Consider the following 26,741-nt stretch of genomic DNA (forward strand, 5'->3'; position numbering starts at 1 on the left):
ATGGCGGAGATTATTATTTCGATTGCGCAAGAAATAAAAGTCGGTACTTGAAATTAAATTCATGTAAGTACTTCGTGAAAACGGTGAAATTTCGTTTCGTTATGATTTATTTCCTTAAATATAACTACATATTTACGTTGCGATTCGACAAAGTACATAAACCGTAGATATATCTACTTAATAATAATATTATAAAAATTCATAATCTAGTATCATGGACAGATAACCATTTAGACGCGTGCCCGTTTATAAATCCGAAATCAACGATTCGCTTTCATTTTTTTTTCTACCATGTCCGATCCTAATAAGATCATAATATGGGCCTCTACGCATTAAGGCTATACCTCAGTTGAGGCATGGTCTAAAAAGATCGTTGCTAGGCGATGCGCGGATTGCGGGTCGCGGGTGCAAATGACGCATGCCGAACGAAATATAATTTGTTATATACATCCAACATGCGTCCATTTAATGTTCTGTTTATTAACTTTCTTCTTTAAGCACTACGGTGCATGGTTGCAGCATCAGTCCCGTGCGGCTCCGTCTCGGGACGGAATGAGCACTTAAAATCACTTCTTTCAGACACGTTTAAAGCGTCATAGAAAGCGGCCGTGCATATCCACGGTTGTGGATATATGACGGGTGGTGGTGGGCACTTTAACGTATGTTCTATTAGTAACAATAATAATATATTCATTGACATGTTTTCTTTTTAAAGTAAATGGGTAACGTTTTAGTCATCTTTACACGATTTAAGAATTAATACCCCCGTCGCCATCACGAAACAAAATGACGTATTGAGACCTCGACGTTCGCTCTCAGACTGCCAGCGAGTCCAAAATTTCGTCGCGCCTATAGTTGAAAATTATTTGCCGTTTCACTAATGTATCGCCTTAACAGATTTTGTTTTTACGAGAAATGGATGTCAGCCACTTGCTCAGCCCATTGGGTCCATACTCTGACTCATAAATGGTCACTATGGTAATAACTAAACACTATTAATTTACGAAAATTTTAATTTAACTATTTAAAAATTCATTTTAAGAGTCAGTCAAAAACGACATTTTTTTCTTAGATACTTTACTTATTAACTTTCGTTATAATAATCGGGAAGGTAGCTTATTGATTATAGGTACTAACAGTGGCGAGGAGTGGAGATAGGCTGTTATAATTCGACATAAATAGTGCATACTAAACTTTGTCAGTCATACTTATTTGTTTTCATTAAACTAAGAATACAATTTTCAATTAGTGCTGGTTAGTTTTAAAAATTCAATTAAACCCTGGCTAAACCAAAACATAACAGTTTAGCTATGGTATGGGCGATACGACAAAATTAGTGCACACTTCTTCGAATAGTAATACTGAATCATTTCCAAAATGTTGAAAAAAATATTTAGGATTTGCAATCGCATATTTAATAGTAAAGTTTAAGTAGATTTACATGACTCTAGTCACTTTTGAACATGGCCCCCACGAAGGGGGGCTGACAGGGCTCTACAGGGAAGCCCTACAGGGCTGACAGGGAAGGGCCCGGCGTGGCGAGTCGACCAGATAAGTAATATAAGCACACATAACAAATTCTCTCTAATCGTCGGGCCCCGCTTCAGCATGTGGGGGCCATGCATTTGAATCATTTTAATCCTCAGCTACTCTTTGTTTTCAAAAGTCAACGAAATGACGAAGTCAAAAATGGTTCTTAATCTCTGATTCAATTTGATACACATAATGTCCAGTGGGGATCCACAGACAGTGATAAAAAAATAATAAATAATTACAGAGGCAAGTACGGTTCGTTCTGTAATTGCCAGTTTTGTTTCATGGTCTAAATGCTGCCATCAAAAACCACTTAAAATTTTAATTCCATTTGATGCGAACGCTACTGTACCTCAGGTACTTGAAGATAGAATAATTATTGTTACTTAATGCATTATTTTAAACAGTGACTTTGTGATTTTCGGTAATAATTATTGTTTAAATCGCCTAGTCAGAATTAATCCCGAAATAAATTTTACTGTTGAATTAAATTAAATCGACGAATATTTTAATCATAAACAACAAGTATGTAGATCAGCACCTTTAGTATAGAACAAAATGAAGCCTACTTTTTCTATTCTCATATTATAAATTTATGTAAGTAGACCTTCAAAGGTTTTAACACAACCATGCATTGAGGTCTTTTTGCTAATACAATCTTAATTTCATAAAGAATACATACAAAATTGTAATATAAAAGTAAAATAATATTCTGCAAGTACATGCCAAACGAATTAACACGCGAATTTATTTTGACAGAAGCTGTCAGTGGTAAATGGTAATACAGAAGGGGGCGTGTTCATAACAAAAGTAGTCTATGGTTAAGGATTCCTTAACTCTATACTCAGTATAGTCTATAGTTAAGTCATGCTTTTCGGCAACTTATCCTTAAGATTGAAATCTTGGATTCTGCATAGGGCTCTAAATATATATTGTATAAAAATCAAATCCTGATTAATCTTCGTAATATTTTTTACTATTTACGTACTCACATGGCAGCAGTTTGTCGGTGACAAAACCAATAGTAACGCTGTATTATAGACACGGACACAGATCACAGAATCACAGTCGGGTCATGCCAGGGTAGTAGCAGGAGACCCCATCTAAAGCCATAACTCCTGGCAAGTACCTTTTTAAATCCCGTATCCGGAAAATTTACATGTTGTTTTTTTTCAATGTGTATTTGGTCCAGAATTTGAACTAACGACCGACAAACATTCAATAAAAATGTTAATTTTTTCAGCTTACATTGCCGAAACTATGAAATTTAATAATCTTCCGGTATTTATTTTGATGTGGACAATCAATTTGGTAGCCGCTATCAAATCCGAAAAAGACGCTCCCGGATTTGAAACTGGTCTAAGAGACACGTAAAGAACGGAGCCCTTTCAGTTGTGAAAGAATTCTTATCACTATTTTTATTCCCTGATTTTTTATTTGGCTATTAAAATAAAAAAATAAAATTGCTATGAATTTGCGAATTGCATTATTTCTCAAAACTACAAACTAAACCTACAAAGATCAGTAAAAGAATTACACCAGCAAACAAAACTTACTACGGTTTACAGTGACTCCGAAGAAAACCAAAGCAAAACTATTCAATTCTCTCATCAAGGCCATGTTATTCCAATTTTGTCGTAGTACTCAGTGCTATTAACGAGGTATGAATGAAGACCAGACTGTTGTTTGAGGTGTGATCAGTTGCCGTTAGCCGGTTCTCACATCTAAACTCGCCTCATCTGCCCCACATCCATAATTCAAACCTTCTAGGAACATCGCTCCGATGTTGCATATGAAGACCGCACACATAAGTACCAAACGCCAAATCGCTCAAAACGTGATGTATTGGGATGGAGCGACCGGTGAGCCGGTATAGGAATGAACAATTCGTAGGTATGCATATGCCTTCTGGCGGCTTCGACTCACAGCCTGAAACTCATGCGATTTGTTGCTAGCAGGATTAGATGTTTTTTTTTCAAACTAAAAAGTCGCATTACATCAATATGCGGAGCTCCATTTTTTGGCAACATGTATTTTGCGAATAACGATAACGTCACATTGACGTATTCGACACATTGCAGACGAGACGAAACGAGTTTTGATGTGTAAGCTGGCTTAGATGTATTTTTCTCATTTTACCAGAATACTCAACGTGAGAAACCGGACAAGACACCAGAAAGTAATCTTTCCATACCAAATTTATTTCATATTTCTATCGATGATGGTGTTGTAAGTATACATACAAATTATGAGCATTCCAAGTATCAGGTGTAAGAAAATTTTAACACACTATAATACACTGTGTCTGAACTAGAGCATATTTAAAAAAAAAACAATCTTATATTATGTAAAGGATATTTAAAAAATCCTACCTGTCTGTCTTCGATCCGGAACTTGTCAATCAGCAAATGAGCAGCGCTGGCATGCTGAGCGTGGAGGGACAGCCTCTGCCCTGAGTCGAGTGCCAGGAGTAGGGCACCAGCGCGAGGGGCCGCACTTCCAGAAACAGACCGGAACGGAACAGCGCGGACCACTTTTAAGGGACTGCCAACTCCTCCGCTTGCAAGAACCACTCCCCAATGGGAGACACCGAGGACAGTCACTTCGCTTGCCTAGTAGTGGACATCAAAACGATTACAATCGGAATAGAATATATTATGATTCATAGGACACAATTAAATCATATTAAAGACTACTACATAATATATAATATTACTATATATATAGTATTTACCTGCGGTGCCCCATCAACGAGGAAGAGTCTGGCGAAGTATAGCGGCCAGGCGCGTGCCATCTCCAGTACACGTCTGAGAACGTGCGCACGATGAGTCGGCGGAGCACGAGCGTCTCCCGGAGATACTCCTAGAGCTCGTAGAGCTGCCGCACCGGACGTAGCTTCTGCTTGGGTGAGGCGAGGGGTGGGGGTTGCGCCGAATACATCATTTACCACCTGGTTTGAAGCATAGAATGGTATTTGGTTAGAAAAGTGCTTGATGCAATAGACTACAACAGCGGTTCTCAAACTTTTTGAAATTTCCTGCTTAGCGGTCCCTTTAAAAATTGTTTCAATGGCTCGCGGACCCCATTAATAAAAAAAGAAAATCAATATTATTTTAAAGAAATTGGGGGTGTCACATACCTACGGCGCGGCACTGTTAGGTTGTTGTGAATAAAACATTTTTTTACAAACAATTATGACGTATTCAGAAAATATTACATGTTATGTAGTCATTAAATCTAAATAACAATTTTAATGGGATGGATGCATCTGCTTTGCCTGAACCAGTTCTTCTATTTTTCACTTTGTTTTGGCCAGTGCAACTCTCTTGTCATTTGTCGCGTATAATCTATTTCGAGATTTTGTCTTGATAGTAAGTAGTGTAGAAAAAGACGTCTCACACTCATAGGTGGTTGCAAATGGAATCAGCACTTTTAGAGCCATCTTTGCAATATCAGGATAGGTCTGTGCCATTTCAATCCAAAAATCACCACAACACGTTTCACGGAAAACATGTTTTGCACCCCCATCATCAATGACATTATTAATGGACAACGCGCTCAATACAGTAGCTAGCAAGTAAATTCGTGCATATCGATATTCGCACGTGTATAAGTAGACGTCACCCAATTTCCATTATGCGATATCACGCATCGGAAATTTATAGCAACATCACCTTTATTGTAATGGCGTTAGAACAGTGTTTCTAGTGTCAATGTTCATTTGAGCGAACCCGTTCGAACCGAACCATTCGGCAGACCTGACAACAAGTATTGGGAATTTATAGCAATATCACCTTTATTGTAATGGCGTTAGAACAGATTATGCCATTCGGCAGACCCGACAAAAAAGTGAGTGTCATTATTTTTTCCAGATGCTTCGTCCATATTAATGTCATTGCCCATCATTTATCAAATCAAGAAACTGTTCCTGAATTAAATAATTGTCCTCAAGAAATGTTACATGCTATAATTATAAAAATATATATAGTATAAATATGCGTTCGTTTTTCGCGGTCCTTCCAAAACCGCGGACCCCAGTTTGAGAACCAATGGACTACAACATAAAATCAGCAACATGAATCAACACAAAAAAGAGTAAAGGGAGTTGTACAAAGTTGGCAACAGATAAGTCACCAACTTAGCTCAACAACCCAATATCTGATAAATATGTTAGTTTATAAAGATGTAAAAAGAAAAAATTCCCACCTGACAGAAGATGAGATGCATCAGTTTGGGCGAGGAAACTTCTTCAAGAGGTGTGAAGACCTCTTTCCTGACCCTCAGCCTCCATGGTACTCGGTTGTAGGTAAGGGAGGCACGGGATGCGGGGGGTCCCATTGGAGAACCCCTTGACACCACTACCTGGGGATTTCCTCTCACGGCTGATGGTACGCCGGATACTGGAAGGACCGGCTCCAAGAAACCTGGGTAGTCATCAACTGTGGAAAAAAATGGTATTAAAAATATCAATTCCAAAAATAAATATATTAAACATACTTTTGTTGGATTATGATCAAATTCGGTACAATAAACGGTGACATCCGTATCATTTCAATAGATTCTATGGATTATTTCAACAGAAACTAGTGGGTTTAAAATGCATGAAAAACAATGGTGATGTCTAGTGATAAAATAAAAATCTGACCTATTTTATACGTTTTGGTAATAAGAATAATATAACTTACTTTCAATGCGTTCGGTCTTATCAGTGAGATGCGTAGAAACAGAACTCCTACGCTCAGCCTCTAATCTTCGATCTCTCTCTTTTTGCGCCATGTGTGTCCTGAACGTTGCCCGTCCGACATTATTAACCGGCGCCGCGATAACTCTGGAAGTCTCACGACTCTCCATTGTGAAGCCGCCGATATCTGCAGGTTTTCCCATCAGCATATCTCGAGAATTCTTCCTACCTTCTGTCTTCTCATAAAAATCATCAAAACTGCCGCCAGAAGTTTTACGGTCTGTCGTTTCGGAGTATCCATTTCTCATCTGTCCACGATTATCGTTGCTCTCTCTTGCGAATAATGAACTTTCTTTTCTAGCATTCATTTCAAAGTCACCGGACATGGATCCATCGCGATCGGGACTTCCCCTGCTCTCGCTGACTTCATATCTTTCAAAGCCTTCACGAATAAATCTTCCGCCACCCGATTCTCCGTTCCTGATTATTTCCGGTGATGCTGACGTCTCGATTCTGCCACCGCGCGTCTCTCTATTGTCGCGTGAAGGGGAGAATCCTCTGCGCATGTTTCTTTCGGCTTCTCGATTGTTCATCTCAATTTCTCGGTCCCATGAGTCTGATCTGTCGAATGACGTTTTGGCATCCCTGCGTCTAAGATCGCTTTCTAAGAATCTGCTAGCGAAACCATCATCGGCAGGTGATCTGGTGTTATCACCGGTTCTTGCGAATCCGTCAGATCTTCCGGGAACTCTCCGTTCCTCTTTGGAGAACTGTCTGACGTTCTCTGCACTGTGAGCTTCCCAATTGGCCTGGAAGCCATTTCTTTCTCTTCCGCTAGGACCATATGCGTCTGTGTTTTGATGGACACCATATGTATCTCGTTCCTGTCGCATTTGCATAAAGCTGGAAGGTTCTATTGGAGGTGGAGGCCTCGGGATCGGTGGTGAAGTCGGTGGAGGCGGGGGAGGTCCCCCGGGTGGTGGCGGAGGTGCTGGACCAGGAGGTGCAGGAGGTGGGGCACCGGGAGAACGAGTCTTTTCCATTCTCCTCACTTGCGTGCGAACACTGGGAGCGTCGACGGCATCTAACGGTGGAGTAGGCGGAGGTGAATCAGGGACATCACGGTTTCCGCCCAGTTGTCTTTCGAGCATCAATTTTCTGGCATCTTCCAACTTATTGATAGTCCTCGCAGGTCTGTCGACTTTGGAAGAAGTACTTCTTATAGACCTATCAGCTGTCACTCTCTCTAACCTTTGCCGCATTTCTGAACTCAATTTCAGTTTACCGACGCTACCAGGCGAAGGCCTTCTGGCACCGATATCGAAGCTTCTCTTGGACGATTTTCTGTAATGAGTAGTAGTTTCTTCTATTCTTTCAACAGCCACAGCTTCCGCATCGAATTCATCCCAATCTACTCCAGGAGGCGAATTGGTGGAATCATGTCTTCCCACTGGCCTATCCGACGGCGAATTACCTTGAGAAGTAAGTGGTCCTCTTCCGGATCGAGGCGTAGTCTTCCTCTGGTGCTGTCTCATTTTAAAATGAATAAAATCTTCACCGTTTTCCGGTGAGTCATTCTGCGGTGGAGGCCATCTCCATTTGCCGATTCGAACGGTCTTCGCTCGGCCATATGGATCAAGGAAAGGTCTCGCCTCATTCGGGTCACTCAATTCTAACGGTGGAGGCATGGGGGGCGGAGGAGGAGGCGGTACACCACCTCTTGAAGTAGCGGAAGCATCGCTATCTGTCGAAGCCTTACGAGACATCGAATCATTCAATATGGAAGAAAACGAATTATTTGAATTGGATTTATTGAAGCTCGGTTTTCTTGGCGGCGGGTGATGGATTTGAGCCCTGACATTAGTAGAAGAGACCTCGACTGGCGGCGGTGACCCTACTTCGACTCCTGCAGCCTGCTGAGACAGCAGGGTCTGCAACGCTTGATTCTGTGCGAGTAGTTGCTGTTGAATCTGTATATTCTGTGCCATCGCACTTTGCAAGAAAGCCCTCTGCAAGTTCTGTTGATAAGCCGCCATCTCTCCGGCCTGCGCTGGCGGCTGCATACTATATATCGGAACGAAACCTTCATTTGGTGAAGTTGGAGACATCATCGGCATCATCATAGGCCTCGGGCTAAGTATTCCTGGAGCCACAGGGCTAAAAGTAAAACTCGAAGGTCCGGCTGAACCGGTTCTGTGTGTAGTACCACCTCCTTTAATGGCGCCAACTAAATTATCTTTTTCTGTCAATCTCTTCAGACTGTCGTTAACAAAAATCGGCTGGAATAAATCAGTGATGTAATCATCCACTGAAGAACATGTTTCATCTTCAGGTTGCGACGATTCAGTAAAGGAAGCTACTTCTCTGTCGAGACACGAAGAGCTACGGCTCGTCGGTCTCCCTCTCACTCCACCGCCTCCTTTAATGAGCAACTGGACTTCGGCGGGCGATGCAAAAACATCATCAGAGAGATCCGAGTCGTAAATTTCATTCATGAAACTGTTAAAATCTCCTGATAAATCAGCATCAAAGTCACTCAAAACGACACCCGGTCTCCGCGTCATTGGTATAACGGTCTCGTAATCATACTCCTCGAGGTCTCCGCCTTTGATGCTGGCAGCGAGGGACCTGGCGTCTGATAGTTCATCCAAATTGCCATCTAGCACCGGTGAGAAAAGTTCATCAAGGAACTGGTCCACGTCTGATGCTTGGCTTGGCACTCGAACTCTCCTTACGTGCGAAGCGAGACTTGGAGCCTCTGATGTGTCACTCATTGCAGAGGATCTGTTGACAAAACAAATGTATGTTAATGCATATAATAAACTTGACGAAACTGCAACTCAGGTTTTATTTACGTATCTTTTGCTATCGCCTACACCCTGCCGCCATACGAGTCAAGTGAAGCACTTTGTTTCTAAAATGTATTTTTCATTAGACTTAATACAGATCTACATACGTCTGCCCACAAACAATTATTTGTAAATTTTTTACGCTACACAATTGTCCGCATACAAACATCTGTTTGCACCGCATGCAAACATTAATATGTATCAAATTAGATGTCCACATTGTAAAGATTTGCCCGCTTCAAATCAAAAACCACTAATAATACCATGCTTCGCACTATTTTCAGTGAAAAAGTAAACATTTGCCTGCAACATTTATCCATAATTCATGTTGTCGGAGCATTTGCCCATGTTTTCAAGCTGTGGCGGAATACATAAAAACAAGATGAAAACAGTTTTTATACATTTGTTAATTTGTTTGCTGGCAAACGTATTTAAGTCTGTACTTGGCTTTAGGTATTATGTATGTAAAACATTCGAAATAAAAGAAAAAATTTTTCACCTGACTCCACCAAACTCAGAATTCTTCTCAATATGCGCCCGGCTCGAATGTGATCCAGCCGGTGCCCTCTTTCCAGTGTACTGCGATTTAATATATCTTGGTGTTCCTCTGTTAGAGGTGCCAACGCTCGAGTTAATATCAGGATACTCAAAGTCCATCTCCTGTTTCGACATGTACGTGTTATTTGACACGGCAAGCACGGGTTCTATCTGACCAGACAACTGCTCCACCGAATGATATCTGTCGTTCAACCGAGATTGTGACAGACCCATATCGGCCAAATTCGACGGAGACGGAGGGCTGTCTACTCCTAACAAGTTATCCAAAGAACGGCTCCGTATTTTTTCAGCGGAGTTATCGAAATACCGTTCGTTGAGTGCCGACTCCCTGGATAGAACATCATGGGAGACTTTTCTCATTCCGTTGTATTCATTCTCCATCATCATGCTGCTGTTCTTGGGTCCTGCTGATACTTTACGGTTAGGCGACGTGTATCCCGACAGCATATTATCGTTATTTGATGTTTTTCTCGATGACATCTGTGAGGAGAACTCGGATTTGTCTCGTGATGATTTTCTGGAATCAGGTAGAGGACCGAGGAGATCTTCGGCGTATGATTGCATCGATTTGATAGGTGGTGGCTCTGGCGGTGGAACCTGTCAACAAAATATATTCGCTTATCAGTTCTAACTAATTCCTATTAACCCATTGGAGACAATCAGCGACAATTTGACAGCGGTTGTCCTTGATAAAAATGTTTTAAATATTATTTTTCGATATTTTTTAACCCAAACAGAATTTTTAAAAAATATTGAAATTAAACATGTAATAAAAAAGTTATAGCAGTTTTAGTAAACCCTTGTCAAATTCACTACAAAATTTAATCTGAATATTGGTCCACATTTTTCTCCTATTAAATCTGTCTTCAATGGATCTATGTCACAAGCGCATTTACACGCTCTACAAATCCGTGTATGCAAGGCCAGCCATAGAAAATGAGCTTGTATACATGCAGTACTTTACACTCACTACACTAGCCCTGGTCGGTTGTTGTAAATAAATTAATACATTGTATACAATATACTGCCATCTCTTTAACAAGTCTTTAAGATATACTTTTAATATATTTCTAAATAATGATTTTTCTAAGCTTTTATTTTTTCATAGAAATTCGTGGCCCGCCGGGTACCACCATTCTAATACCACTCGGCACTAAAAGATACAAAACGGTGTTTATCTTTTGTTTTACAAGCTTTACACTATGATATCCATTGAACGTGAAGAATGTAATCACTTGGTAGTGCGTGAGAAATTACCTGTGGCCTTCTCGGTGTGGACTGGTCAGACAGGTCACCAGAGTTCTGGTCGAGATTTTGAGGAGACACCGGCCTCACAGAGCCGCGCTTGCCGATTCTCAGAGCATCATGACGCAGCACAGGGAACGCTGGCGACAGCTCCATCTCTCCAATCAAATCCAGAACATAGTCCAGGCCGCAGGATTCTGAAAGGAAATTATATTTATAATAGAAGTAGAGATGATATGGCTTTAGAAGTGTATGGATTGACACTAACACTCTTCTGTGACTAGGTGTCATTATTGCCAACGATTATAGTCTTAAAGCTGAGTTTAGCATCCGTATGGTCTGTGTTCAACGTAGTCAGTTGCATGGAGCTTGACGCTGTATTAATGAGGACTATATGCCGGTTGTTCAACACACATGCGCTATCTGTGCTTTTGTGTGGCTATGAGACGTGGGATCTGACTAAGGCCCGTTTTACACGGGACACCGGTGTCTAGACTAACTCGACACTGCAGCACTGCAGTGGCGATTGCAGTCACCGAATAGCTAATTTGTCTCTGACGTTAGAGCCAAAATTACATGTCCACATTTTTGCACGAGTCACATTTTCTTTATTGTTTTATAACGCCTCAGTAGCGAATGAGTCAACGCATATTTTCGCGTCATAAATTAGAAATACAAACAATAGAGACATAAAAATAGGCTGAGGTAATAAAAGTGTCTCGGTGGCAAGACACAAGAGTGTCTCCTTCTGAACGCGCGCATTCATTTGTCCTCTCCTCTCGACACACCGGTGTCTCGTGTGAAACGGCTCTAAAACTCATTTTTTATGAGAATAATTAATGTCTTAGATGTCTGATGCACAGATGTGTCAATCTTTAGTTGCAGTTGTATTCCAGGTACCGCAGTGATCTGTGACGCTGCTGGTACAGCCTCATGGATTCTGGCATCGTCACCAAACCACCCTCACCCTGCAGCTATGCTACAAGAATGACATGACAAGAAGTATGTTAAGTAATGAGGTACGGGAAAGAGGAAAGTTATGCGACCTTTTGCTTGGCCATACAGTTCAGGACTGGAAAATGAGAGGGTGATATAAATAGGATGATCTCAAGAATGTCTAAGTTGTACCTGGCTATTCATAGGGCCAATAATTGTACTGTATAAATGTTGAAATTTAAAAATTTGGTTTTGAATAAAATATTACAATGTTACATTATAATTACATATATATTTTTATGTTTTGGAAAGATACGGTATCATGACACAGATAAAATTTTGAAAAAATGTACAATTGTTCAGACACCGTTAACATAAATACTAACTAATCCGGAATTCTTAATTTTTGGTCATAATGCAACACTACTGCAATTAAGCTAGCTCACTGTTTTAGTATTTATTTTTCAATAACGATTTTCAATAAAAATCCAACATACCAGTGACAAGCCCGCAATCATCCAGCGTAACCGTCCATCCATTATCCTGATGCACGCCAGCCGCGGCCACGGCGATTGAAGCGGCCTCCTCGCACGTGGTCCAAGAGTCTATGGCAACCGGGGACGGATTTCCATCGGGCAAAAGCAGTGCCAGAGCGGCAGCAGAACGACGCCGAACTGCCCTCCATTCGAGTGCAGTCGGTGGACGACGCCTCGGTGCTCCGTTGGTAGAACCCAAGCACCTGAGGGCCAGTTGCTGAAGGGACCAGCGTTGGCTTTGTGGGGCATGGTCTGTTATGAACTTCAGTAGGTACCTGTTTGAAGAAGTCACATTTAATGCCAGTTTTGTAATATTCTATACAATATTGTGCTTTATCTTTGGAAGCTATTTTAACATTATGTAGTATAGCACAGTTTCAGTGCAATTGACAAAGTTATAAAATAATGATCAATAATTCTCACTTGCTGAGTGCAGGGCCAGGCTGGAACGCTGATAGACAATGCCCCATGAGCTGCCAAACCCTCTCGGAATTGTCGTTGCGCCATGTCTGATTACAGAGCTGCACGAGGATCTCATCGCGGAGACCACGGGAGGCGAGCCCCTTGTGGACGATGTAGTCAGCCAAAGCCTTCTCTCGGGGGCCTGTCAGCTGCGTGTCGTTGCACCAGCGAAGTATCAGCTTGAACACCGCAAGGGCATCTTGGAAGTCTTGGTCTCTGTATAGAATCAACCGAAACAATATGTGTTAATGAATAATTACAGATTTAATCATCTTTGTGGAACTGGTGTTACTGGAGAGTTGTCCATTACATAACCTTCAAAATTTTTAAACACCCCTCCCTTATTGTGACAAAATCTTTATATCCCCCCCTGTCTAAGTTACGTCACATTTTTTAACTCACAATTCATAAAGCAAATTCGCTCAAATTGATCGACTTTAGTACAATGTCCTCACAGAATATTTTATTTTTAGTTTAAATTTTGTTGCTATTGAGACATCACATTTTCGATTACCCCCTTTCACATTATATCAGACCCTCTGCCCCCCTTATGGTGTGACATCATATAGACGACCCCCGGTCGTAATATAAGTTAACATTTTTCTTGCATGCTTTTGTAATAGAATATAGACCATTATCATTCCTAGTGTGTGAATTTATTTTACTATGTCCGATCCTAAGAAGATCATTATGGACCTCAGAGTGGATGTTGTATTCACAGATTTTTTGTTTTTACGAAAAATGGATGTTAGCCACTTGCTCAAAGTATTTTAAAATTTGCCAATACCAGGGATTCAATCCTGAAACTTAAGACATTACAGGCCGACATGTTATCTGTTAATCATCATGGGATCAAATTACATGCAGAATGTTTGTATTTTATCAGTTATTGTAAATAAACACCTCAATTAGTGAATTCCAATTCCAATATTACCTGGCAGCAGCCTTGGACAGGAACGGTGATGTTATTGGCTCTCGCCTCATTCCGAATTCAGCCCCTTTGAAGTACACAGAGCTGAATTTTCCAAATGCAAACTGATCCAAGTCTGGCGGGAGCTGAAGGTCATAGTCTGGCATCTCCACTTGTCCCACAACCTATGAAAATACAAAGGACATACCATGATATAATTTTGATTCAATGAAACTATTATTAATTATAGCCGCCATCTTCAGCAGCTGTTTTTATGTTTTCTACGTATCATCTCTACGTTCATCTCTAAATATTCTTAATAATGATTGTTCAGTATATTAAACTGCCTATCTATGTACAATAATTCATGCTCTCTATCCTCTCACTTCGACTATGGGCCACCACGGAATGGAGGTTTGTATTAACAGATTTTATTTTTACGAGAAATGGATGTCAGCCACTTGCTCAACCTATTCGGTTCATACTCTGACACATACACAAATTGAAAAACAATATGTGTACTTGTCAGACCCAGGATTCGACCCTGGGACCCACAATTCTATAGGCTGACGCTTAAGCCGCACGGCCAACGCCTCTCACAGGCAGTTATAACTACATTTGAATAATATGAATGTTTTGGTTACAGTTAGAGTTGGGTATTTCCCGAGAAAATCTCAATCTCAAGATTCGGGATATCCAGAAAAGAATTCTCGAGATATCGAGAAAATTTTTTAAAAAAACCTGTAAAAATCCTAAAATCGGTGAAAAACAGACGAATTCCAAAAAAATATGATTTTTATCTAAGTAAGAAGACAAACAAATACTTAGTAGGAAACAAAAATTATTCAACACATAGACTGTCAATGGCTGCGTCTGACAATCGCGTACGCTTTTGAGACACAAAATTCCCTGATGTTGAAAAATTGCGCTCATTTTGAGTCGACATTGGCTTAATTGTGTTGAACTAAAATCACACGATCGCACACTCGAACTCCAATTTTGTTAATTTATTTCAATTAAAAAAAACGTTTTTTCAATTAATATTTGATAATAAAGAAATCCCGAATCTCGAGAAAAGATTCTTGAGATCTGGGATTTCCCGAAATTTTTAAAATTTCAATTCTCCAGATTCAGGATAGAAAATCTCGAAAATTCCTCGAGAATTCCCGTCGGGAAATTCCCGAAACCCAACTCTAGTTTACAGTACATGTTTATCGTATGTGAAATGGTTTAGTAATTATTATTAAAACAACAGTTTGCTTGTGTTGTGCTTGCAGTTTATAGCAAATCTCGACTTGCAAATAATTTAGTCATTAGTCTTAGTAACCATTTTTTAGCTGAACTTTCATATGACATCATATCTTCTATATATAGATAATTTCTACTGCATTGGTTAGTCATTCAATTCAGAGATCCAGTATTTATACCACCTTTTCACAGGTCATCCAAATGGGTGATTGTTCTCTGGTATGGTTATCATCACGATAAAACTGGAAATCAATTAAAATAATGGACAGTACCTTTACTAGCTGTCTCTCATTGTGTGGCGGTGTCCACTGATCGAGCTTGGAGAATATGAATGCTAACTCCGCTGGTATGTCCAGATGGTGTACGGCTGCAGTGGAACGTTCTTGCTTTTCTCGAGCCTGACGCTGTTCAGCGCGCTTCCTGCAATAACCGTAATCATGGTCAGAATCAAACAGTTTGGACTATAGCACAGTAGTTATAGAGATAGTTATATATTATGCAATTTTTGTAATTCTTTTAAATATCGCCCAAGAAATGTTTCTGATTGTACTTTGATGGGGAGAGGACATGTAACTGTTATATTCTTTTACAAGCAGTGAAAGCATTTAAAACAAAATACATTTACAGTGCTGCTTTATGGTCTCAAGTCAAGAGTACGGGTACTATGAGCCGTCTAACTGGTAATCCAAGCAAAGAAGTGGCTGTCGAGAATTACAGTACAGGTGGCCAGGATTTACCGAGTGTAGTGCACACCATAATATAAAAAAAAATATGTGAAAAAAAATGTGTAAAAAAATTGAACGAAGGGGCACATTTCAATAAATTTGAGGAATGAAGAAAAACGTTTAACCAAATATTTTTACAGGAAAATAATATTTTTTATTTCTAGATATTATATTATTAATATAGAAAACATCCAAAGGCTAAGATTTGCACAGCGAGGCATGGATAGGTGTATGTTGGGCATCACGCGAAAGGACCGTAAGAGAAACGAATGGGTTAGGAAACAGACAGGAGTACGCGATGTAATAGACGTTGCCAAACAGCTGAAATGGAGATGGGCGGGGCACATTGCTCGCTGAAAGGACTGCCGCTGGACAAATGCCGTCATCCAGTGGTACCCAAGGGGTACTAAACGGCCACAGGGTCGCCCTAAAAGCCGCTGGATTGACGAACTGGTAAAGTTCGGCGGAAATACGTGGCAGCGAACGACACAGGACCGGGAGAGTTGGAAGAAGCTTGGGGAGGCCTTCATCCAGCAGTGGATTGACCCCGGCTGATGATGATGATGATAGAAAACATAGAATTCTATAATTATAGACTTCATGGAATCTTCCTTTTTCTGCCTTTATTTAATTGATTTATGCCACTAGGACAAGCTCACACCACTAACATCCGCCATCTTTATTCTGTTTAACGTTCTTCATGAATTAAGCAGTTTTCAAAAAGTTACAGCACCACCTAGGAGTGAAGGATAAATTACATTAAAATGTTCACAGGGATCTACTTATCATTGTTCTATCAATAAATGCGAAATATGTGTCGCTTATCGTTGTTCTGGGGGTGCCTCAATTTATGAATCAGGTGATGGAATTTTTTAGTTCGAGTGTATTTGATTTCATTTTTCATCATTAGACAATGTCCGATACTAATAAGATCATATGGACCTCCACGAGTGGAGGTTTGTATTAACAGATTTTTGCTTTTAGTTGTTAGCCACTTGCTCAACCTATTAGGTCCATACTCTGACTCAGAACACAAATTAAAAAACAATATGATTCGAACCTGGGACCCACAACCCTATAGGCCGACGCTTAAGACACATGATTCGAACCTGGGACCCACAACCCTATAGGCCGACGCTTAAGACACATGCTGCCAAATAGTGATACATATAGTATGTAGGGAATCACCATAACTTTGAGCAAATTCTAAATACAAATACTGACAGTGAGATAGAAATATGTTTTGTCGCGTTCATTCCAAGCTCCGAGGGGAGTTCTATAAGTTCGCGAAATGGTGGTGGAAGTAGCAAGTATTTGGGTTAAAATTATTTTTTTATTGTTAAGTAATCCTTTTTAGGTATACTTGAGCAATTTTAAATTGATTGTTTCATTAAATGGCTTCCAATATTCAAAAGAACAAAAGAAAGTCTATGATAATTTAAAAAATGTCAAATATTGAGCTTCGTGCAGTAATTGAATTCCTCACAAAACAGGGAAGAATGGTGGAAACCATCCAAAATGAAATGAAATTGGTTTATAGTACTGTCTGTTGTGATAAAACCATGATTTACAAATGGTCACCTTTATTTAAACAAGGTAGAGTCATTAGAAGATGATGACCGTTGTGGAAGGCCAAGCGACCTCACTACACATAAAATGGTATTAAAAATCGAAGATGCCCTTATGGAAAATGGTCGGCTAAAACTAACCGAAATCGCAGAAAGGTTCAATTTATCCAAAGCAAAAATTTACAGAATTATACACGAAAATCTTGGGATGTCAAAGGTAAGCGCAAGATGGGTGCCACGAATGCTTATGCCTGTTCTAAGCAGTTTTTAAAGCAGTCTGGCGTCAATCAAGAGGAACTTATCAACAAAATTGTTACAGGAGATGAAATTTGGGTTCATCATTATGACCCTGAGTCAAAACAGGAGTGGCATAGAAAGGGTGGTTCAGCCCACAAGAACTTCAAGTTCGTACCATCGGCTGGGAAGGTGATGGCAACAGTGTTTTGGGATTCACAAGGAATCCTGTCAATAGATTATAAACCAAAAGGCACCAACATCACAGGACAGTACCACGCTAATATTCTAAGTCGCTTAAAAGAATCTATTAAAGTAAAAAGGAGGGGCAAATTAACAAAAGTCGTGTTCTTACTTCATGACAACGCACCTGTTCACAAGGTTCAAATTACAATGGCTGCTATGAAAAAATGCGGCTTCCAGGAATTGCCTCATCCACCTTACAATCCTGATCTGGCTCCTAGTGATTATTATTTGTTTCCAAATTTGAAGAAAGACTTACGTGGAAATCATTTTGATGATGAGTCCCTGCAGGTAGCCGTAAACGAGCATTTTGAAGGCAAATCGGAAAATTATTTTTATGAAGGTTTATAGATCTAAGATGTGTGTTCATGACCGAGGAGATTATATTGAAAAATAAAAATATAATACATAATATATATCTGTGGGCGAATGGAAGAGAGAAATAAGTTTTAAAAATCGAAAAATGAGTTAAAGATGGCAAATGAACCATAATATGGATATGTACAAATGAGAAAAAGGATAAGTCAAATCAACACCTCTTATTACTAAATTCCATACAGAAACATTGGAGTTCCCATACAAAATGGTCTAAAAATTAATCTTCTTTTGGCTGTCCTGAAAAGTACCTAGCGATTTAAGACTTAACGCCTTCTTCCTTTCGCAAGCAGATATGTGTCGCTGAGTTTCAAAACCCGCTATAACACTTTTTTGAAATAATTAAGATATATATATCGATGGATTCGTCATTAAAATCTCTACATGAAAATTTTATCGCCTCTTTCAAAATCCGCTACAATTAACTGTTTTGAAATAATTAAGATATATATATCGATGGATTCGTTATTAAAATCTCTACATGAAAATTTTATCGCCTCTTTCAAAATCCGCTACAATTAACTGTCATTTATGAAACAAAATCAATGCGTCTATCAATACCCACTATAAGACTACTGAAACATTAAAAAACCTTTTTAGTTCAAAAAGTTTTTATTGATTTTCTCAACATAATGAAAGTGTTATAGCGGGTTTTGAATCTTATCGACACATATATTCTTTTCTTTCTGTCCCATTCCACGAACCTTTGGAACTCTCCTCGTACTCCTCAAAAACACCCGCAAAGAAATTCCACTTCAACAACTGCAGAGCAACACTTTTGAGTGAACAAACCAAATAATCATGCAGATTCCTGTGACCTTGAGAGCTGAGATTGCAAGGGATATAAGAATATATAAGAACTTACTGCGCAGCCTTCTGAGCTTCCACTCGTTGCTTGTGATGTTCTTTAAGAACGGCGCAACGTTTTCTCGCTTGACGACCTCTCGCCAGGGCTTGGGCTTGCACCACGCCTCGTCGGACCTAAAATACAAAGAATGTTATCTCTCCAAAATATACAAATATATACACATAAGACGTATGTTATTTTGATATTAATTGATCTTGCCTTGTTATACCGCCTTCTATGATAAACTCCTCTCCACCATGATTGAATGGCAACTGTACTGCGTCCAAGGGAGTTGTAATGTTTTCTGAAACGTCAAAATAAAATTATTGTTACTAGTACAAACAATATGCATGTTTTGAAAATATATAATATCACTTTGATATAATGTTGATATTTTAAATCACAGTTTGCTTATCAAAAGATATACTATACAATCCTATCACTGTTGAATTATTTCATACCAGGCATGTTCAACAATTCGAACGCACCATATTTTATCCATAGGAGTTATATAATGCCGGGTACTCATTAGCGAGCCGTCACTGTGACCATTGCAGATACAGTAACCAGTATGGATGCCAAATAATTAGTTTGCGAGCCTAATAATCACTTCGCACCTAGAGTTGGTTACAGCGTCTGGAACGGTTACAGTAATGGCTCGCTAATGGGTACTCGGCTTTACATGATTTTACCGAGATTTTGAGGAAGAAGCATTAACCCTTCCAATTATTATTTCATTAACCAGCTTACGTGAAACTAATTTTCAAATTAACCATGAAGAAGCCCACGTGACCTCATCGTATCACTTTTTTCGTATTGGATCAGTCACCGCCTGCCATAGGAGTGAGAGACAAAGATGCGAAACCATGAGCTTTAAAAATTTAGCTAATTAAAAAATTTGAAGACACTGGTACTGTTTTGGATCGCCTGATACCTGTACATGTTTGTTCAATCCGTTTACATTGCTGCTATAAGCGAAAGTGTGGACGAACAGCAAAAAATGACAATTCCAATAAGATCGCAGCAACTTGGCCTCCGATATGGCTCTTTATGACGAATTTTCAACTATGCTCGTATAAGAACCAGCTCACGAAAGAAATAAAGCCAACGCACAACGGACAGTGTCGCAGATTCGTAGATTGTCTTGAAAGAGCAGGCAACTGATAATAATTTTTCAAAGGAAAATCATAAGCAAAACTGCCGTATTTGAGGCGAAGAAAACCCACAAGTGATTCAAGAGAGGCAACTATGCTCATATAAGAACCAGCTCACGAAAGAACTAAAGCCAACGCACAACGAGCAGTGTCGCAGATTCGTAGATTGTCTTGAAAAGCAGGCAACTGATGATAATTTTTCAAAGGAAAATCATAAGCAAAACTGCCGTATTTGAGGCGAAGAAAACCCACAAGTGATTCAAGAGAGGCCGTTATGACAGTTACTATTTATTTGGGACGTGCATCTTCGAAAATAATGAAAAAGCGACCGTTACAGTGATTTCGATTTGGAAAACATGTGGTTTAAACAGGATGAGGCCTCATGCCGTACAGCTTATTCTATATAGATGGGGCCTCAACATATAAAAGTGAAGCATAAAAGTGACCTCATGGCCTACTGTTTAAGTTAGTTACAAATGATTTCACATTGTGGGTTCATTTACAAATCTTCACACTACCGTCTACTGTGAGATTTATTTGCCAATTTTCAGGGCAAATAAAAAGACAATCTGTCATGATGAATAGATAAGCAACCAATAATACAACACTTCGGCATTATTATTTAGTTTAAAAATTCAGTAACATTGTCATCAGTAACCACAATGAATAAAAAGTGACAGCCATTGCTTGAGTTACGAAAATGGAAACACCAACTTAGCAATGTGAATTTCTACGCAGTTCACCAACTTAACTATGCTTCATTTTTTCAGTAAATGCGTTGTAATACAAATAAATAGTGTATAAGACTCATTCTATTCATCCGAATTCTTTAGTTTTGATATTTTTTTATTAAAATGTTTTATCATTTCTTTATAGTCTGGTCCTCTTAGATCTCTGGAGAAAGTCATTATCAATCCTTTTACGATCATTCAAGTTAATAATACAAACCTCGCTAAATATCCTCGCATATGTTTCTGCAGTGTGACCGCAGCCACTTTCAGCTTGTCGCTTCTTCCCATTTCTAGGGATCGCTGCAATCCTTCTCGGAGAAAAACTCGAGTAGCTCCAAGCTGATAATCCAATCCAGCTGAAATGATTACAAAATAGAATTATTTCAATAATATATTACCATTAACTGATATGAAAAAGATCAATTTAATGCCAATGTTTGACGGAGACGTTTTATTATTTAAAATAGAACATAATAAATTGTATTTAATCTGTAAAATTTAATAAATAAATTAGGAATGTTTTCATCTCATTTGTAGTACATTAACTAAGTCAATTATTGTCAGTTGATAATATCTTTTGACGCAGACAAAACAGCTTCTGTGCATTTATTCTATACACAAGGCTGCTATCGAGGGTAGTTTACCATATTTATGTATTGAGGTATTATAATTGTTACAATAAGTTAGCCGTGAAAACTGTCTATCTCGCTCTAAAAGGCTCTGAAGGAGACCTTCAGCAAGAGAGGTGCTGTTAAAACATAGCACTTTTTGACAGTTCAGACGGTTAACTTATAATACCAATTAACCGCCTCAATACATAAATAATATGATTAACTAATCTTGATAGCTGCTGACAGCCGCCTTGTGTATAGAATAGATACGCTGATTATTGTTATAGCACTGTATAATATTTTGTTTTATTTCTAACTACATATTTATAGAAGAAACTAAAATTGGGAGACAATTACTCAATAATTTCCTGAGAGATTTTCTCCCATTTTCCAGTCACATTTCCAGCAGACAAAAACACAAACATTGTTCATTGTTTTGTAAACTTCAATAATAGTTCATAATAGCCATTGTTATAGTTTATAGTACATATTAATTTTACTATTGCAATCAAAGAGAGAGATACGCAGGTGTATATGAATTCTCAAATCTAAAAACTAAAATCCCCACCTTTTAAGGGCCCACATGCTCAGCGTAGGTCAAAATGGAGCTTTTATGGTAGTTTCAGAGCATAACCCTGGACATTTCTTAAACGTTGTAGATAATCTATTTAAAATTCTTTATTATAGTCATATTTTGGTACGTCCATGTGGAGTGGTGTTAAGATTTTTATATTTATTAATTTTTAAACGCATTTACAAAAACATTAATAAAATTAATGTTAACATTATATAATGACATATTTAGGATAAAAAATTATATTTCATAATCTTTTTGATCCCAAATTTGACAAGAATTAGGCATTTTATTATTCAAAAATGGGCACGATTACCACATTTGAAGATAATTCTAAGATACTGATTATAAGCTAAATCTTTGACCATTCAAATGTGATAAACATCCTACGAATAATGATTGCTTTATAATAATTATTGACCTAAGAATAAGGTAGATTTTTTTTAAATATGACATTTCTATTGGCATTTCCCAGTGGTTAAGCTACAACATACGGCCGTAGCCATAAATTGACAAACGATAAATGAAGAAGGGAGTAAGATCATGGTAACGCGCGTGTTTGAACGTGTACCGTTTTAAAAAAAAAAACAAACGGTTAGGTTAGCTCCGAAAATACCATAAAATCTCCATTTTGATCCACACTGAGCATGTGGGCCGTTAGTATATTTATATACTCTTTTTAACACTACGACAGGGCATGAGACCCAATGACAGTAGTGTATTTAGTAATAAAATCAAAAAAAAAAAAAAGCTAAGAAAAGCATATAAATATATTGTGACCTCACCGAGATCGAACTCGGAGCACCCAGGTGAAAGGACAGTGACTTACGCACTGGACTGCAAGAGTACATCTATATATCCCTTATCTTTTCACACTGCGTATATATCGCCGGAATATAAAAGACATGATTGTTTTGTTTATTTGGAATGGGGATGGGAGGGAGATTTAATGGGACGCATTCGAAATTGGGACTTCAATACTTTGGACGCTGAAGATGCACCTGGTGCGTAATGACCAGGCGGCCGATCGATGTAATTAACGTGCATTTTAAAGGTGGTAATTAAAAAGTCATTATCTAGTCAGCAGCGAATGAGTTTTAAATAAATGAAATTTTTGAAAAAATCGTTTTTGTACCTGTTCCGGTAGGTGGCACACTAATTAAAATAGAGCGACAGATTTCTCTGAATGGTGTCCCGCGAGGAATCACACCAGGTAACAAATATCTGAAACAAAAAACGGTACATTAATCAATGAAAAGAAATCCTTAAAACTATCCCATAATATGGCTTTTAATTAGACTTTTCTTCAACATCTTTTACACTTTCACAATAGAAATTGCATATTTTAAAAAATCAACTCAATCTTTTATATTGATATTTATATTACCTGTATCTCTCCACGAACGGGTGGAACTTGAGTCTGACGGGATAGCCGCACTGCCTGATTCGGATGGTGTCCAGCATTCCAGTATATCTCAGCTGTTGCAGGACGCACGGCATGTCGAAGCGCATGGGAGTCTTGTCAGTGTTAGGCTTTATACAACGCACAAACCAGGGATTGCAACGAGACATGGACTCCAGTAACTGCTGGAGACTGTCAGAGAATCTGTAATGGAAACGATATATGAGTAGTTGATGGTTGAGATTGAATCGTTATTGTCATATTTCTTCGTCACGGTCAATGTATAGCAGTGGTGAAGGGTGAAGGATCCTTACCTTAACCTTATATTTAGTACAGCATGCAGGGGGATTTCATTTGAAATCTACACTAATTGTATTGACCTTGTGAATACTTCAATCGGAAACCTTGCCTTGCATCATCAAAGCAACTCATATGGAGAGAATCAACTCAAATAAAGTATTGAATGTGTTTACCTTGCTGCAACTGTTGGTGTACGTGGTTTCATGGTAACGAATCGCCCATTAGATCCTCTGGGAAGAGTCTTAGAGCCGTCATGCTGGGCACGCAGCTGTGCCGACATGGAAGCCACCAGTTCCACCTTACTGCTGCACAGAAGCTCGATCACATCGTGCCGTAGAGAGTCTCTGTTCTTGTCCAGGAAACCTTCCACTGAGTACCAGACTTGGCCTGCATAGTGACGGATCTGAAATTTGTCATAAATTTTAAATGTACAAAAAACATCAAAATTGTTAAGGCGATGTCTTTGCCTAAATAACACATATAATGTGACTTTTACGCCATCTATTTATATTTAAAGGCATCTACCATGAATTTCTAAAAATCTGTTACTAAAAACTTTGGTCAATCCCAACCAGATGGCAGTAAGTTACCATAACTAAATATAAAGTTGCCAGTATGATTAAATTGCTAGACAAAAATTCATTTACATATTATTTAAGAATATAATAATATATTCTACTATAATATTATTATATATATACCTATTCAAATAATTATTAATTTTTTTAAATAAGTACAATATTTTATTATATCGTATTGACATTTTTATGATAGTATAATAGTATATAATATATTGTAGGTATATAATTTGATCAAATTCAATTACACAAGAAACGTTGTTTATGGAATTACCTTCACTTATTATAATATAAAAAAGTTCCACTTGTTATTTTGTAATATGTGACAATCTAATTCACTATGAATTGACGCATATAATTTTAAATCGTCTGCCAAGAGTCTCTCAAAACTAATGTGACTATTTAAATAAATAAATTGAACAAAATATATCATTGATTATTATATAACATACTCCAAATTCCTTTCCTCCGACTCTGGGCCTGGAGTAGAGTTCGTTGAGGGCATGATTGTAATGGCACTTTTCGAGGAACGAGTTATCAGAAGCCCTCGGGAAATTCGACTCGTCATCCAGTAGATGGAGAATACCCACTGGCTTCTTGCTCAGGAGTTGAATCACTGGAAATGAAAACAAAAAATGATTTAGATCAATAATTACACAATAAGCAAAAGAAAAAATCTTTTCAACCCTTTCCCACCATAAGGCTGTACTTTAATCAGTGGCGAAGGGTGGAGATAGACTATTAAGATCCGACATAAATAGTGCACTTTGTCAGTCAAACGTATTTGTTTTCATTGAACTAAGACTACAATGTGTAGATAGTGTTTGTTAGTTTTTTTAAATCCAATTAAACCATGCCTAATCCAAGCCATAGAGAATAATAGTCAAAAAATATTTATTTGTCTATAAAATATCTAAAATTATACCATTAAACCATACATTATACATTTTCATCGATAATGGTTGGGTTTGGTTTAGGCAGGGCTTAATGAATATTAAAAAACTACCTAACGAGTTCTGTAATATGTATTCTTAATTCAACGAAAACAAATAAATATTACTGCAAACACGTGCACTATTTTTGTCGGATCGCCCATAGTATACCTAAGCTATTATAGTTTAGTATAAGCAGGATTTAATTGAATTTTAAAAACTAATCAGCACCATCTGCAAATTACGAGGGTGGGTCAATAAGTCCTTAGAAAAGCCGACAGGTGGCGCGACTAGTACTGTAAGCGGTTTGTTTTCATGCAGCGGCACTACCGATTCAGTATGCTGCGAAGTTTCAATCAGATTGGTCGGGTTGTTGTGTGTTTCTCGTACATTTAAAAAAAAAAATTGCTTGTGGAAAATGGAAAAATGGAAAATGGAGAAAATTGAGTTTAGAGCTGTTATTAAACATTTTAATATAAAAGGGTTAACAGCAAAGGAAATAAAAAATGAGTTGGATTTAGTTCACGGCATATCTGCTCCTTCACTTGCAACTATTTATAACTGGTTAAATGAATTTAAACGTGGTCGTACATCAACAAAGGATGAACCACGCTTAGGACGTCCTGTAGAGGTGACTACACCAGAAATGATCAATAAAATCCACGATATGGTGTTAAGTGACCGAAGATTAAAGTTGAGTGAGATAATTGAGGTTACAGGGATCTCAAAAGGTAGCGTCATTTCTATTTTACATGACAAATTGGGCATGAAAAAAGTTTCTGCAAGATGGGTGCCGCGTTTGCTCACAGTCGACAATAAACGCAATAGGGTGGTGGCCTCTAAAGCCCTGTTGTCGCTCATGCAACGCAATCCGGATGAATTTTTTCGTCGCTTTGTGACTGTAGATGAAACATGGATACACCACTATACTCCCGAGACGAAAGAACAGTCAAAGCAGTGGATTGCGAAAGGCAAACCATGTCCAAAGAAGGCGAAAACCGTAAAATCAGCTGGTAAGGTTATGGCTACTGTATTTTGGGATGCACGTGGAATTATTTTCGTTGACTATTTGGAAAAAGGAAAAACAATAACAGGGGATTATTATGCATCTTTATTGGACCAGCTAAAAAACAAAATTGAAGAAAAACGGCCTCATTTAAACAGGAAAAAAATCCTCTTTCATCAGGACAATGCCCGTGTTCACACATGTTTACGATCAATGGCTAAAATTGAAGAATTGAAGTTCGAATTGGTCGACCACCCACCGTATTCGCCAGATTTAGCCGCCAGTGACTTTTTCCTTTTCCCAAACTTAAAAAAATGGCTAAGTGGACAACGTTTTTTTTCAAATGAAGAAGTCATCGATCGGACAAATGCTTATTTTAAGGACCTTCCGAAAACTTATTTTTCTGACGGTTTAAAAAAAATTGAGAAACGTCTAACCAAGTGTATTGAGCTCCAAGGAGATTATGTTGAGAAATAAAAAAAAAATACAAAAATAAAAACTGT

General features: G+C 38.5%; 1 protein-coding gene across 1 annotated transcript in view; it reads right to left on the reverse strand.

Moving 5' to 3' along the window:
• Positions 1-26,741, reverse strand: part of Myo10A (unconventional myosin 10A) — a 257,780-nt gene that overhangs the window by 119,840 nt on the left and 111,199 nt on the right. The window contains exons 6-22 of the mRNA XM_085949682.1: positions 24,753-24,916; positions 23,896-24,125; positions 23,408-23,626; positions 23,156-23,244; positions 21,053-21,191; positions 19,170-19,254; positions 18,969-19,084; positions 15,231-15,378; positions 13,735-13,895; positions 12,762-13,016; positions 12,300-12,613; positions 10,879-11,063; positions 9,563-10,218; positions 6,219-8,998; positions 5,740-5,972; positions 4,268-4,483; positions 3,906-4,145 (exon numbers count right to left, since the gene is read on the reverse strand). Coding sequence (XP_085805808.1) covers positions 3,906-4,145; positions 4,268-4,483; positions 5,740-5,972; positions 6,219-8,998; positions 9,563-10,218; positions 10,879-11,063; positions 12,300-12,613; positions 12,762-13,016; positions 13,735-13,895; positions 15,231-15,378; positions 18,969-19,084; positions 19,170-19,254; positions 21,053-21,191; positions 23,156-23,244; positions 23,408-23,626; positions 23,896-24,125; positions 24,753-24,916 — 6,230 coding nt within the window. The remainder of the gene's footprint in view (positions 1-3,905; positions 4,146-4,267; positions 4,484-5,739; positions 5,973-6,218; positions 8,999-9,562; positions 10,219-10,878; positions 11,064-12,299; positions 12,614-12,761; positions 13,017-13,734; positions 13,896-15,230; positions 15,379-18,968; positions 19,085-19,169; positions 19,255-21,052; positions 21,192-23,155; positions 23,245-23,407; positions 23,627-23,895; positions 24,126-24,752; positions 24,917-26,741) is intronic.

The sequence above is a fragment of the Rhyacophila brunnea genome, unplaced genomic scaffold, assembly GCF_057557595.1.
Source record: "Rhyacophila brunnea isolate RB1 unplaced genomic scaffold, BYU_Rbru_1.0 scaffold_22, whole genome shotgun sequence".
In the NCBI taxonomy this organism is placed as follows: Eukaryota; Metazoa; Arthropoda; class Insecta; order Trichoptera; family Rhyacophilidae; genus Rhyacophila; species Rhyacophila brunnea.